The sequence below is a fragment of the Vanellus vanellus genome (assembly GCF_965231255.1).
Source record: "Vanellus vanellus genome assembly, chromosome: 15".
In the NCBI taxonomy this organism is placed as follows: Eukaryota; Metazoa; Chordata; class Aves; order Charadriiformes; family Charadriidae; genus Vanellus; species Vanellus vanellus.
Window position 1 is genome coordinate 14,102,207 of NC_138920.1, and position 11,453 is coordinate 14,113,659.

At 41.0% G+C, this 11,453-nt stretch overlaps 1 protein-coding gene across 1 annotated transcript in view; it reads left to right on the plus strand.

Moving 5' to 3' along the window:
• Positions 1–915: 915 nt before the first annotated feature.
• The window catches only part of RTEL1 (regulator of telomere elongation helicase 1), a gene marked incomplete at its 5' end in the record, with an annotated part of 58,202 nt that continues 47,664 nt past the window's right edge, over positions 916–11,453 (plus strand). The window contains 11 exons of the mRNA XM_082491248.1: positions 916–1,017; positions 2,184–2,382; positions 2,745–2,838; positions 3,800–3,881; positions 4,494–4,554; positions 4,799–4,874; positions 5,581–5,665; positions 6,801–6,866; positions 9,064–9,217; positions 9,593–9,631; positions 10,410–10,488. Of these exons, the coding sequence (XP_082347374.1) occupies positions 916–1,017; positions 2,184–2,382; positions 2,745–2,838; positions 3,800–3,881; positions 4,494–4,554; positions 4,799–4,874; positions 5,581–5,665; positions 6,801–6,866; positions 9,064–9,217; positions 9,593–9,631; positions 10,410–10,488 (1,037 nt within the window). The remainder of the gene's footprint in view (positions 1,018–2,183; positions 2,383–2,744; positions 2,839–3,799; positions 3,882–4,493; positions 4,555–4,798; positions 4,875–5,580; positions 5,666–6,800; positions 6,867–9,063; positions 9,218–9,592; positions 9,632–10,409; positions 10,489–11,453) is intronic.

Below are 11,453 nucleotides of genomic sequence, written 5' to 3' on the forward strand. Positions count from 1 at the left end.
GCTCACACCCCCCACGGGACCCGAGCAGGGCTGCGAGGCTTTAGAAATGCAGCTGCTTTGCCACTTTTAGCAACCAAATGGCCAATCTTCTGTCTCTTCGGGGCCAAACCTCGGCCTCCGCCCCGGGCACTGCTGGGGAAGCATCTGGGAGACCCTCCAGCTGAACACCCGGGGTCTGACGGGGGGGGGGGGCCCTCCTCAGGCCCGGGTCCCACTTTCCTCCAGGCCCGGCAGGATCCGAGCCCCACCGGACTTGGTCCCCTTCTGCCCGCGGCCCCTTGGGCCTCCACAGCAGCTCGCAGGAAACAGCACCAGACCCCCCCAGCCCCGCTCGCATCCCCGCCATCCAGGCGAGAAGGTCCCACTCCCCCCACCGCCACGGCCGGGCCCGCCGGCAGCCACCTCCCCGCCCCGTTCCCCGGGCAACGCCGCAGCTCTCGCGAGAGCTCCCGGCGGAAGTTACGCACCGCGCGTGAGGGAAGGAGGCGGCACGTGATACAGGCGCGGGGATTCCGAACGGGAGGTGAGGGGCGGCCGTCGTTGCTGCGCTGCTCGTGTTACTATGGCAACCGCCTCCATGGGCCAGGGGTCCCGGGAAGTCGGGCCGGAGCGGCGCGGGGGGGCGCCGGGAAAGAGGGTCGGGCCACACCAGAGCGGGCGGGAGGTCCTGGGCCGGCGGGCCGGGCCCTGCGTGCCCCTGAGCCTCCTGCCCGGGCTGCCCTGCGGGTCCGCTGGGAACGTCCCGTCCCGACATATGAGGCGAAAACCGGGTCTTTCGGTATTTCGTCGTGGAAACGAACCTGCCCCGATTCCGGTTGGTCGCTCTACGCGATACCGGCGGTGCAGCCCCCTCCCGGCGTGGGCGGCAGGGTAAACCGCGGGCCTGCGCTTCCTTGCAGGTACTTGACGGGAAACATGCCCAAGGTAACGCTGAACGGCATCACGGTGGATTTCCCCTTCCAACCCTACGAGTGCCAGGAAGCCTACATGGCCAAGGTGCTGGAGTGTCTGCAGAAGGTGAGTGCCTCTTGCCCCTGCGGCGTTTCAGTTCATTTACTGTTTTGTTTCTAACCATAATAAAGGACTTCTCTAAAAAGAGATTGTCACAATTCGAGTTTACTTTTTGTTGTCTGTATGCCGCCTTTTCCAAATCCTCTCTGACCTTGTTTTACTTGCACTTTTATTTACTGTATAGTCATTAAAATCCCAGCAATGCGTCGGTGGCAGTCAGTAGAAATGGAGATAGGGTGCTTCTGCTTAACGAGAAAAAGATGAAAAACTGAACAACTTTTCCTTGCGTTGTGCAGTCTGCCCTTAAATATCCGGTTTGGTTTTGTGTGATTAGTCCTTGGACTATTAGTGTAATTAATCATTTTGTCACGATAAGATAATCTTACAGAATGAATCTCAAATAAGAAAATGGTTTATACAGTAGTTATCAGGACTTGGTTAACAGATCTCTGTGGTCCTTGTTCTAAGAGATCGAACAAGCTTATTGTGGAAGCTTTGGTTTTCCACGTGGCTCAGCATTCCTCCATGTCATGGGCAATGGCTTGGTTCCTGCTTGGTACCTTGTTTTAAAGTAGAAGTGCTGTAAGCCTGTTACTTATAAATCCCTTTCATGCACTTGAACATGAGTTGTCACAGCAGTGCAAGCCCAGCTGCTAGTTTTTCTGCAACTTGTAGTATTGTTACGCACTTTAAAACTGTGACATCCAGTAGGACTGTTTAAAAGTGCTTGCAAATTTTTCTGCCTAAACTATGATGTGGGATATAGTCTTAATTCTAAAGGAAACTGGCAGTCTGTAATCTAAGAGTCACTTTCTGGGTTTTTTTTTGGTTTTGTTTTTGTTTTTTTTTTCAATAACTTCTAATATTTTCAGGTATGTTATGCTGAAATGCGATGCATTCTAGTTGCTCTAAGAGTGGAGAATTCCTAAATAAAAGATAATATCTGGCTCTGGGTTTTAGATTGAGCCTTACTAAGTCGATTAGAGTCCTACAGGTCGTGCATTTATAACAATTTTCTGTGAGGTACATGTGTGTTTCTGTCGTATGATAGAGTTTACCATGTAGTGATTGTTTTTTTACTGAGGAAATGCAGTACTGCACAAAGACCTATTCTAGTTGAATCTCCAAATTGCTCATTTTTTCCCTTTTTATTTTATTGCTCTTCAATAAAGAAGGTAAATGGCATTTTGGAGAGCCCTACAGGCACGGGAAAGACCCTCTGCCTGCTGTGTTCCACTCTGGCTTGGCGGGAACACTTTAAAGATACTATCTCAGCCCGCAAAATTGCACAGCGTATGAATGGAGTGGAACTCTTTCCTGAGAGACCCATGTCATCCTGGGGCAATGCTGCCACAGATGCTGATATCCCAAGTAAGTACTCTGATTTTTATACTCAGTAGAGGCGATACCAGAATGTTAATGAACACTTGCTTTTATCTATCTTTTGTAGTAAGTGTGTAATTATAAAACTCATGGCGCCATTGTTTAGCAGCCGAAGCACAGTTTCACCATTTCATAGATTTTTTAAAGGTGTTTCACATATTTTTAATTTTTCTTAGAACATTAGACACTCATTTTTGTGAGTGTGAATAGTTAGATGACAAAATTTCTTGCTGTCTCTACAAGGCAAACTGTTACCATGGTACCAGCTGGGAAAGGAGGCTAATAATATCTCTAGTTCTTCTTTCCATGCTAATAATATTTTTCTGCCTTTTTTCTCCTCTATTTCACAGCTTATTACACTGACATTCCTAAAATAATTTATGCCTCCAGAACTCACTCACAACTTACGCAGGTCATTAACGAATTAAAGAACACAGTCTACAGGTAAATATGATTTAGAATAATGTTCCTATTCAAAGAAAAGGTGGAGAAACCTGTCTGATTTAGTTATTGTTTGAATTTTTATGGATGAATATATAAAACAAAAGGGTATCTATGAAATGTAGTTCTCTTCATGTGCGTGTATAGAACCTGAATTTCTTTGTTGTTGGGTTTGGGTTCTTTTTTCATACTTTAGAGCTGCTCTTATCTCCTTTGATCATGGAGTTTCCTGAATTTGGTCTGGTTTTGGTTCTTTACTTCACGCATTTGCTTCTAAAATTACCCTTTTTTTTTTTTTTCTTTTTCTTTTTTTTTTTTTCCTGAAGCATTTCTTTAAGGCAGTGGGAAGCTGTTACAAAGTTGAATTCTTTTGGCTGATGTAAATCTCTGAAGAACTCTGTGGTTTTTGCTATAGCAATGTCTGTCACAGTTTTCAGCTGTTGTCATGCCAGTGTGTTAACTGGGCTCTTTGGAAGGGCAGTAGCCATGTTTGTATGTTTCTTGTAAAGATAGGGCCTTGTAATAAGGAAAAAAAAAAAGTATTGTGAATGTTTGTAATGCATTAGTTCTTGTTGCAACCTTACTCTAAAATCACAGCCAGCTTGGAACAGCTTCTCATAGACGACAGGCCCCAGCTTATTCGGCCAAACTGTCATAACAGAGCCCAGATTTTACAGTGCATGATGTAAGCTGCTACTCATTACCTCCTGCTGTAAACTGTTGCTTATTACCACCCACTGCTAGCAGGAGAAATGCAATACCATAGAGTGGAATATATATATAGCTGTTACAAACAGATTAACTTACTGTTTCTGATTCTGACCCTTATTTTGGGCTCATCTGGTTTTCCTGAATCTTTCGCTCTTTATATATATTATAGCCAACCTAGGCACGTACAACTGTGTTCTCCTTCCTTGCCTTTTTTTTTTTTTTTATATCAGTTTTGTGTATTCTGTTTGAACAGGCCGAAGATATGTGTTTTGGGTTCCAGAGAGCAGCTTTGCATCAATCCTGAAGTGAAACGACAGGAGAGCAACCACATGCAGGTGAGAACAGAGCCTTGACAGCCCGCACAGTGAGAACAGGGAGCTTTTTTGCTTTGGTGTGTGGTGTGTCAGAGTTAAGAAACTCTGACATTGTCTAACTGCTGGAGGCTGTAGGGAAAGATAGTAGTTCTAAATGCATTTAGAGGAACTTTTCAGTTTCTAGTTTTGTGAGTTTAATTCTGAGTCTCTGGTAGGATTTTCCATCCAGAAAACGATGTTATTGTCTGGAACGTGAGAGTTAATAGTTTGCAGTTTACTTTCTGATCTGCCACTTAAGTGTTGTTCAAGAGCAGCAATAATTTCAAAATAGTGCTTCAGTGATTGATTTAGCTGTTATTTTCACAAGTCATATCAAAGATTACTGTTTTGAAAAGTATTAGTGGCAAAATATAACAAAGTTTCCTCAGAGCAGCTGAGTGTTCTGTGCCACATAAAAAAACATAACTTTTAAGGTGGAGAGGGACACAAGATTTTAAAACTGAAGAAGAACTGTGATTAGCATTTATTCATCAGCTGGTGTTACAGAAAACTAATAGCTCGTCACCCCTTAACACGCTTTTCAGTGCTTGACAAGCTATGCTACTCTTGGCTAAAATATACTGTATTTTACAGATCTACATGTGCCGAATGAAAGTGATGGCTCGTGCTTGTCATTTCTATAACAATGTGGAAGGTGAGTTTGGCTGTGGCAGTAAAACCCTGTCTTTTGGAGAGGGAGGGGTTTGCTAGGCAGGTAAAGAAGTTTGGAAGAGTTAGAGTCTGCCTGTGCATGCGCGTGCGTGGGTGTGTTTTGCTCTGTGTTAGTGTCTTTCAAGAATGAAATGTTAGGAAGTGGATGAGCGTGATGATCAGGGTAACAACAAATCCTTGTGTGATACCTTTACCTGAGCTTGTGGTTGTAATGTAATTTTTCACAGAAAAAAGCACAGAGAAAGAACTGATTGAATCAATCATGGATATCGAGGACTTGGTTAAAAATGGAAACAAGCACAGGTGAATGATCCCCTCTTACCTTCCTGCCCCTTAAATAGTGAAATAAGTGAAAACTCTTTCTCTGCTCATTTTTATTAGTACCTTGGTATGGAACTTGACATACACTAAAGTAGCAGAGCAATGATGAGAGCACAGTGGAGTGGCTAAATATGTTGCAGAGACAGTTTCCAACAAAATTGTGTGTACACTAAAGCCTTAGCTTCTGTTACTGCAGTTTTCATCATGCAGCAATTTATTTCAATCCTTACTTGTGTAAAGACTGAATCGGATCAGAGTCAGGCTTACCGATATTTATTTCTCGCTTGAGCAGAGGCTGCCAATATCATCTGAGGTGACAAATGATATTGCAGTTTTGTTTCAGATCTAAGAGGGTGAGGTGACTGATTTGTTGAACTAAAATAGTCTAGTGCAGCATTTACTTCCAGCCTAAAGGGGTGAAATGATAATGCAGTAATGAATGCCACTCTTTCCCCTTTAATTTCTTTTTTCTTTGATTTGTTGAACTGCATAGCTAAGTGTTTTCTATACTTCTTTTTACTTGTGTGAATAAAGCTAACCATCTGCCCTAAAATAAAATATGCCAGTTTCAACTGCTTAAGAAGTTGATTAGGAACCCTTGAGGGTATGAAACATAATACATGAATGCACTCTTAATATTTCTGCAAGTACTGCTTTATAGTTTGTGCTACTTTTTTTTTTCGAACAGAGCTTGTCCTTATTATCTCTCTCGAAGCCTGAAGCAGCAAGCAGATATTATTTTTATGCCTTACAACTATTTACTAGACTCAAAGGTAACACATATCTTTTCTGTTAAATGCAATTGTTCTTCTATTTATCTTATATTGGCTTTTAGTGGATAAGCTGTGAAGAACTGATGAATAGCAAGAGAATGCATTGTGTGGTATATTTCAAAACTCATCATAACCCAGTTCAAATTCAGAACTCCTTTTGTGTTTTCTCTGTGAAGTTCTTTCCCACAGTTGAAGTATTTTCTTTCCTCTTTTTTTGTTTGAGGTCTTGCTATTTTTATAGAATTAGCTTTGCAGAAAGTGATGCCCTTGTTGTTTGGTGATATTCACCTCCTGAATACAAATCTTCAGTCGCACACTATGCAGTATTTTTGTAAGCATTCTAATAAATTTTTGTTTCTGGAGCCAACTGTGTGATTTCTAGAATAAGGAAAATTTTTCAGTAGCGATTGGATATCTCTCTTGGAAATAATCTCTGGCTTTGTTAAAAAAAAAAAAAAAAAAAAAAAAAAAGCTGTTGCGATAAGTTGTTTCATGGATAGAAAATGAAACCTTTGAAAACTGTTGAGGAAACAAAAACCAAAACTGCTGATATCTTCATGCAACTTGAATGTCTTCATGAATTATAGTAACAGCCAGATTACATTCCACTGGTACAAATGGCAAAAAGACCAAATATAAATTAAATATAAATGTAATATAAATTAAAAAATAAAACAAAATACATTTTAAAAAATCTCTGACCACCTTAAGCATTGTGAAATTAAGTTATGTGATCTGGTACTGTTGGGGGTGTTTTTTACTTCTTGCAAAGATGACACAAGCATAAATTTGCAAAAACGGGGCGAATTCTCCTTGCTTGACACCCCACTCCTCCCAGATCCCTATCTGAAAAAATAGTGACTGAAATTCATTCTGATTAGACTTGTGTGTCCTAGTATGGTACAACTGTTGGTTTTTTTTTTCGTCTTTATTGCAATGTAAATTGTAACCTCCATGTAAACTTTTACATGATGCATTTTATCACCTGCATTTCCAGAGGAAACAATTCTGTGGTTTATAGTTTATATTAGTTAGCCACTTGTGGTTTTCTTAAAAAAAAAAAAAGTATTCAATCAAATCTGTATTCCTCTGTAACTTTTTTGTCCATTCCCTCATTCTCCTCTTCATTTTTTAGAGCCGGAGAGCACACAACTTAGACCTGAAAGGGACTGTGGTAATACTTGATGAAGCTCACAATGTGGTAAGTTTTTTCTGGTCTGTTGCCATTTTGCAAACTTCACCCAAATTGAAAACAGACCTGTGCCCTATTACAAACAGTCTGTTAAATCTGTACTTAGCTATTTCAGTTGTTAATATTCATTATAATGAATATTTATTGTTTCCGTGACAGTTAAAGCTTTGTAGTTTAATTAATGGTCCTTTGATGCTACTGTGATTTTCTACAAGGTGATAGTTTCTTCCTGAAGGGTGCATCTCCAAATTTATGAGGATGCTCATTTTCTTGTTTGGAGGTTTCTTGTCCAGGATGTAAGAATCCAGGAAAGATCCATTCTTGAAGCTCATCTGCATTGGCTGTCCAAGTGCAGTAGATGGCAAATGTGACTCTTGTAATATTTCCAAGACTTCACTCATAGAGGGGAAAAAAAGAAAAAAGAAAAAAAAAAAAAAGTGCTACATTATGCTTATTATTGCTTACAAGTATCTAAAGGGTGGGTTGGAGGAGGATGGAGCCAGGCTCTTTTCAGTGGTTCCCAGTGACAGGACGAGGGGCAACGGGCACAAGTTGGAACATAGCAAGTTCCGTTCAAATACAACCTCTTTATGGTGAGGGTGCCAGAGCACTGGCACAGGCTGCCCAGGGAGGGGGTGGAGTCCCCTTCTCTGGAGATTTTCAAGACCCGCCTGGATGCAGTCCTGAGTAATGTGCTCTGGGCAGTCCTGCTGTGGCAGGGGAGTTGGGCTGGATGATCTCTAGAGGTCCCTTCCAACTCTGAAAATTCTGTGATTCCATGAGATCTTCTTCTTTGTTGGCTTGAAACTGCAGCCTTTTGCCTAAATAAAGAAATGCAAAGCAACATTTGAAATATGTCCCTTTTTTTCTACCACATGAGCAGCCTCCCAGTGGAACTTCTGCTAAGCAGCTGCAACGTTTATTTGTTGATTGCACGTTCTTTCAGTAAACATGCCACCAGAGGGTGTGCTGTGTTTCACTAGAGATAGTTGCCAAGTTGCATCCACTATGTGCTCTTTTCATCAGAATATCTTTTTTCTGTTGAAAAATGGGTGGAAATCCAGTCACAGTTGTTTGGTGTTTTTTTTTTTTTTTTTTTTCCCCTGTATAGTGTTTTAAAAATATTAATTGATGCCTGCATGCAGGAATTAACTAGAACAGCTATTCTGTAACTACATGTTTTGCAATATTTCTCCCGTGGTACTGTCATTTCCAGGTTAATATGTGGAAACTTAGTAATTACTCTGAAGTAAAATGGACTTCTTCCTGATTAGGTTGTTTGCACATGCAGCTTGTTCAACATTTTTTTCTTTATAACTTATTTCTTCATAGCTATTGCAGTCAAATTTTTGTGTAGGCTAGTCCTTACTATTTTTCTTAATTCCTCAGGGAAAATGATCCTTTTTGTGAAGGAAAAAATGTGTAACAAAACAATATGTGACTTATTTTTCAAGGTCATAGAGAGTTTTGTCAAACTTAGCAGTTTGGTGAGTGGCGAAACCATTACTACTTTTTTTTTTTTTTTAATAGAAAGCTAGTATGTTTCCTTCCTTCTCTATAATAATATTTGCTCTGGCATACATTTGGCCCAAATTTTACATATGAATAATATGCATTTTACTGCTTGTTTTTCATGGCTCCCTTTCCCTTTTTTTCTCTATGCCCCCTTGTCTGAATGCAAGATCATGAGAGGCAAGGACCGTGTCTTCATGTGAGTGAATATAGGGATACGAGTATTTCCTACGAGTGTGAGAGGGACTGAGAAGTAGCTCTTTCAAAGGACAAACTGATTCTCCAACTGAAAAAATTGCTACTTGAACAGTTTGTCATTGGACAGCAAGCTACTAGGCAACTGTGTGGCAGAAATAAAAGAATGTCAGGAAAAGTCTATTAGCAACACTAAGAACACAGAGGAGGTGACACTTATTAGAAACACAAGGGATCTTAATGATGACAGTGATTTGCTACTAGATGGGATTGGTAGAATGTTAATAATGCGGAAGGGGCAAAATCTGTTCTACACTTCAGAAAAAAGGATGCCTACTAGTAGTCAAAGTGTTAAGGTGCTTATGAAATGTCCTTTGGCCTGAGCTGGAGATCAGAAATGAAATCAAGTCTGGTCATCTAGTCTTTATCATCTCTGAAATTGCCTGAGCAAATAGCGCGCTGAGCAGTCCAAGTAATGCTTCCATTCCTTATATTTTAGGAGAAGTTGTGTGAGGAGTCATCTTCTTTTGACTTGACACCCTATGATTTGGCTTCTGCAATGGATGCTCTAAATGTCGTACTGGAAGAACAAGCCAAAGTAGTTCAACAGAATGAAATAAATGCTGAATTCAATATGGAGTTGGCCAGTTCAGGTGTGTTGACAACCACAAACCACTTTTTTACTGGGATTATAGGGTGCCACTACGCAAGAACTGGAAAATAACTTTTTCTAACGGTTTCTGGAAAATTTAGTCTCATTCATAGATACATTATTGTTAATTAGTAATCGCTGTTAGACAAACATGAGAAGATTTGGCCAAACCAATGTGACAGGAGGGGTCATGAAACAGATTTGGCCAAACCAATGTGACAGGAGGGGTCATGAAACAGAATAGTGATGGGAGTACTGATGTCTTTCCATGTACACAGTTCTAGCATTCATATGCATGATTTCTGAAAAGCCACAAAGAAATAGGCATGAAACAGACATGAAACATCCTCTTTGAAATCTTTCCTTTCTTCAACAGGACTGAACATGGAACTTGAAGATATAGCAAAGATAAAGAGTAAGGTTATTTTTTGTTTTGTCAAAAATTGTTATTGAGACAGTTTCAAACGGTCAACAACTATAAATCAGGTTCATGTAGTGTTTCTGTAGACATTGCTCATAACTGAGAAATTCATGGAGGTTTAAGTTGTCTCTTTTTTTTTCAGAGAATTTGGTGGGATATTTAGTTACAGGGTTTTTTTGAAAACAAAACAAACAATAGTTACAGGGTTTTTTGGGGAAAAAAAAACACAACCAAAACAAACAAACAAAACCAACCAAACAAACAAAAAACGAAAAAAAAAACCAACCAAAACAAAAGGGAGATTTGGCAGATGAATACATTGCTTCCTTCTTTGCTAGAAGTTCCCTTGTTTTCTAATCAGTGTGCTGGAATTGTTTTAGTTGCATCATTCTGCTTTAAGAACATGATGCTACATAAAGTTAATAGCAAGACCTTGAGTTGTCTCAAGCTTTTTTATTTTTTTTACAATGTATTCTCAAGAACAACTTTCCCCGTCTGTAGAGAAAGAGGTTAACATTTAGCTGACAACTTAAGCGTCATCTAAGAATTGAGGTCATAGAAGTTCTTAAAGGTGAATACGTATAATTGGAGATGATATCTAGGAAATTGGTTTTGATCTTTTTGATTTGTTGACAGAATCAAGAAAACAGCTAGGTTGCTGCCTTTGGTAACAGCCTTTATAATAAAGTACATTTGAAAAAGAGGTTTAGATGTGTCCCAGAAGTGAGTTTCTGGGAACCCTAACCTTTTTCCCCACTTGCTTCTCTTAAAGAAATTCTTCTTGAGCTAGAAAGTGCTATTGATGCAGTGGAGCTGCCACCGAATGGTAGTGGAGTCACCAAAGAGGGAAGGTAAATTTCTTCTCATTAATGTGTTTGCATGTTAAAAGTAGAGCAGATTCTAGACCCAGGTGAAACTGGGTCAGCTGTTAGGATTGGTAGAATCGTCTGGGTTGGAAGAGACCTTTAAGATCAGCGAGTCCAACCATCAACTTAGCACTGCCAAAACCACCACTAAGCCATGTCCCTCAGTACTGTGTCTACTCATCTTTTAAATACCTCTAGGGATGGCAATTTCACCACTTCCCTGGACAGCCTGTTCTAATGTTTGATCGCCCTTTTGGTGAAGAAATTTTTCCTAACATCGAATCTAAACCTCCCTTGGTGCAACTTGAGACCGTTTCCTCTTGTCCTATCACTTGCTAATTCACCTTGCTACAACTTCCTTTCAGGTAGTTGTAGAGAGTGATAAGGTCTCTCAGCCTCCTTTTCTCCAGGCTGAACAACCCTAGTTCCCTCAGCTACTCCTCATAAGACTTGTTCTCCAGACCCCTCACCAGCTTCATTGCCCTTCTCTGGACACGCTCCAGCACCTCAATGTCTTTCTTGTAGTGAGGGGCCCAAAATGGGACATAGTATTTGAGGCATGGCCTCACCAGTGCTGAGTACAGCAGGACAATCGCTTCCCTAGTCCTGCTGGCCACACTATTTTTAATACAAGCCAGGATGCTATTGGCCCTCTTGGCCACCTGGGCACACTACTGGCTCGTATTCAGCTGGCTGTTGATCAACACCCCCAGGTCCTTTTCTGCCAGGCAGCTTTCCAGCTGCTCTTCCCCAAGCCTGTAGTGCTGCATGGGGTTGGTGTTACCCAAGCACAGGACCTGGCACTTGGCCTTGTTGAACCTCATACCATTGGCCTCAGGCCATCAATCCAGCCTGTCCAGATCCCTCTGTAGAGCCATCCTACCCTCAATCAGATCAACACTCCCTCCCAACTTGGTGTCATCTGCAAACTTGCTGAGGGGGCACTCGAT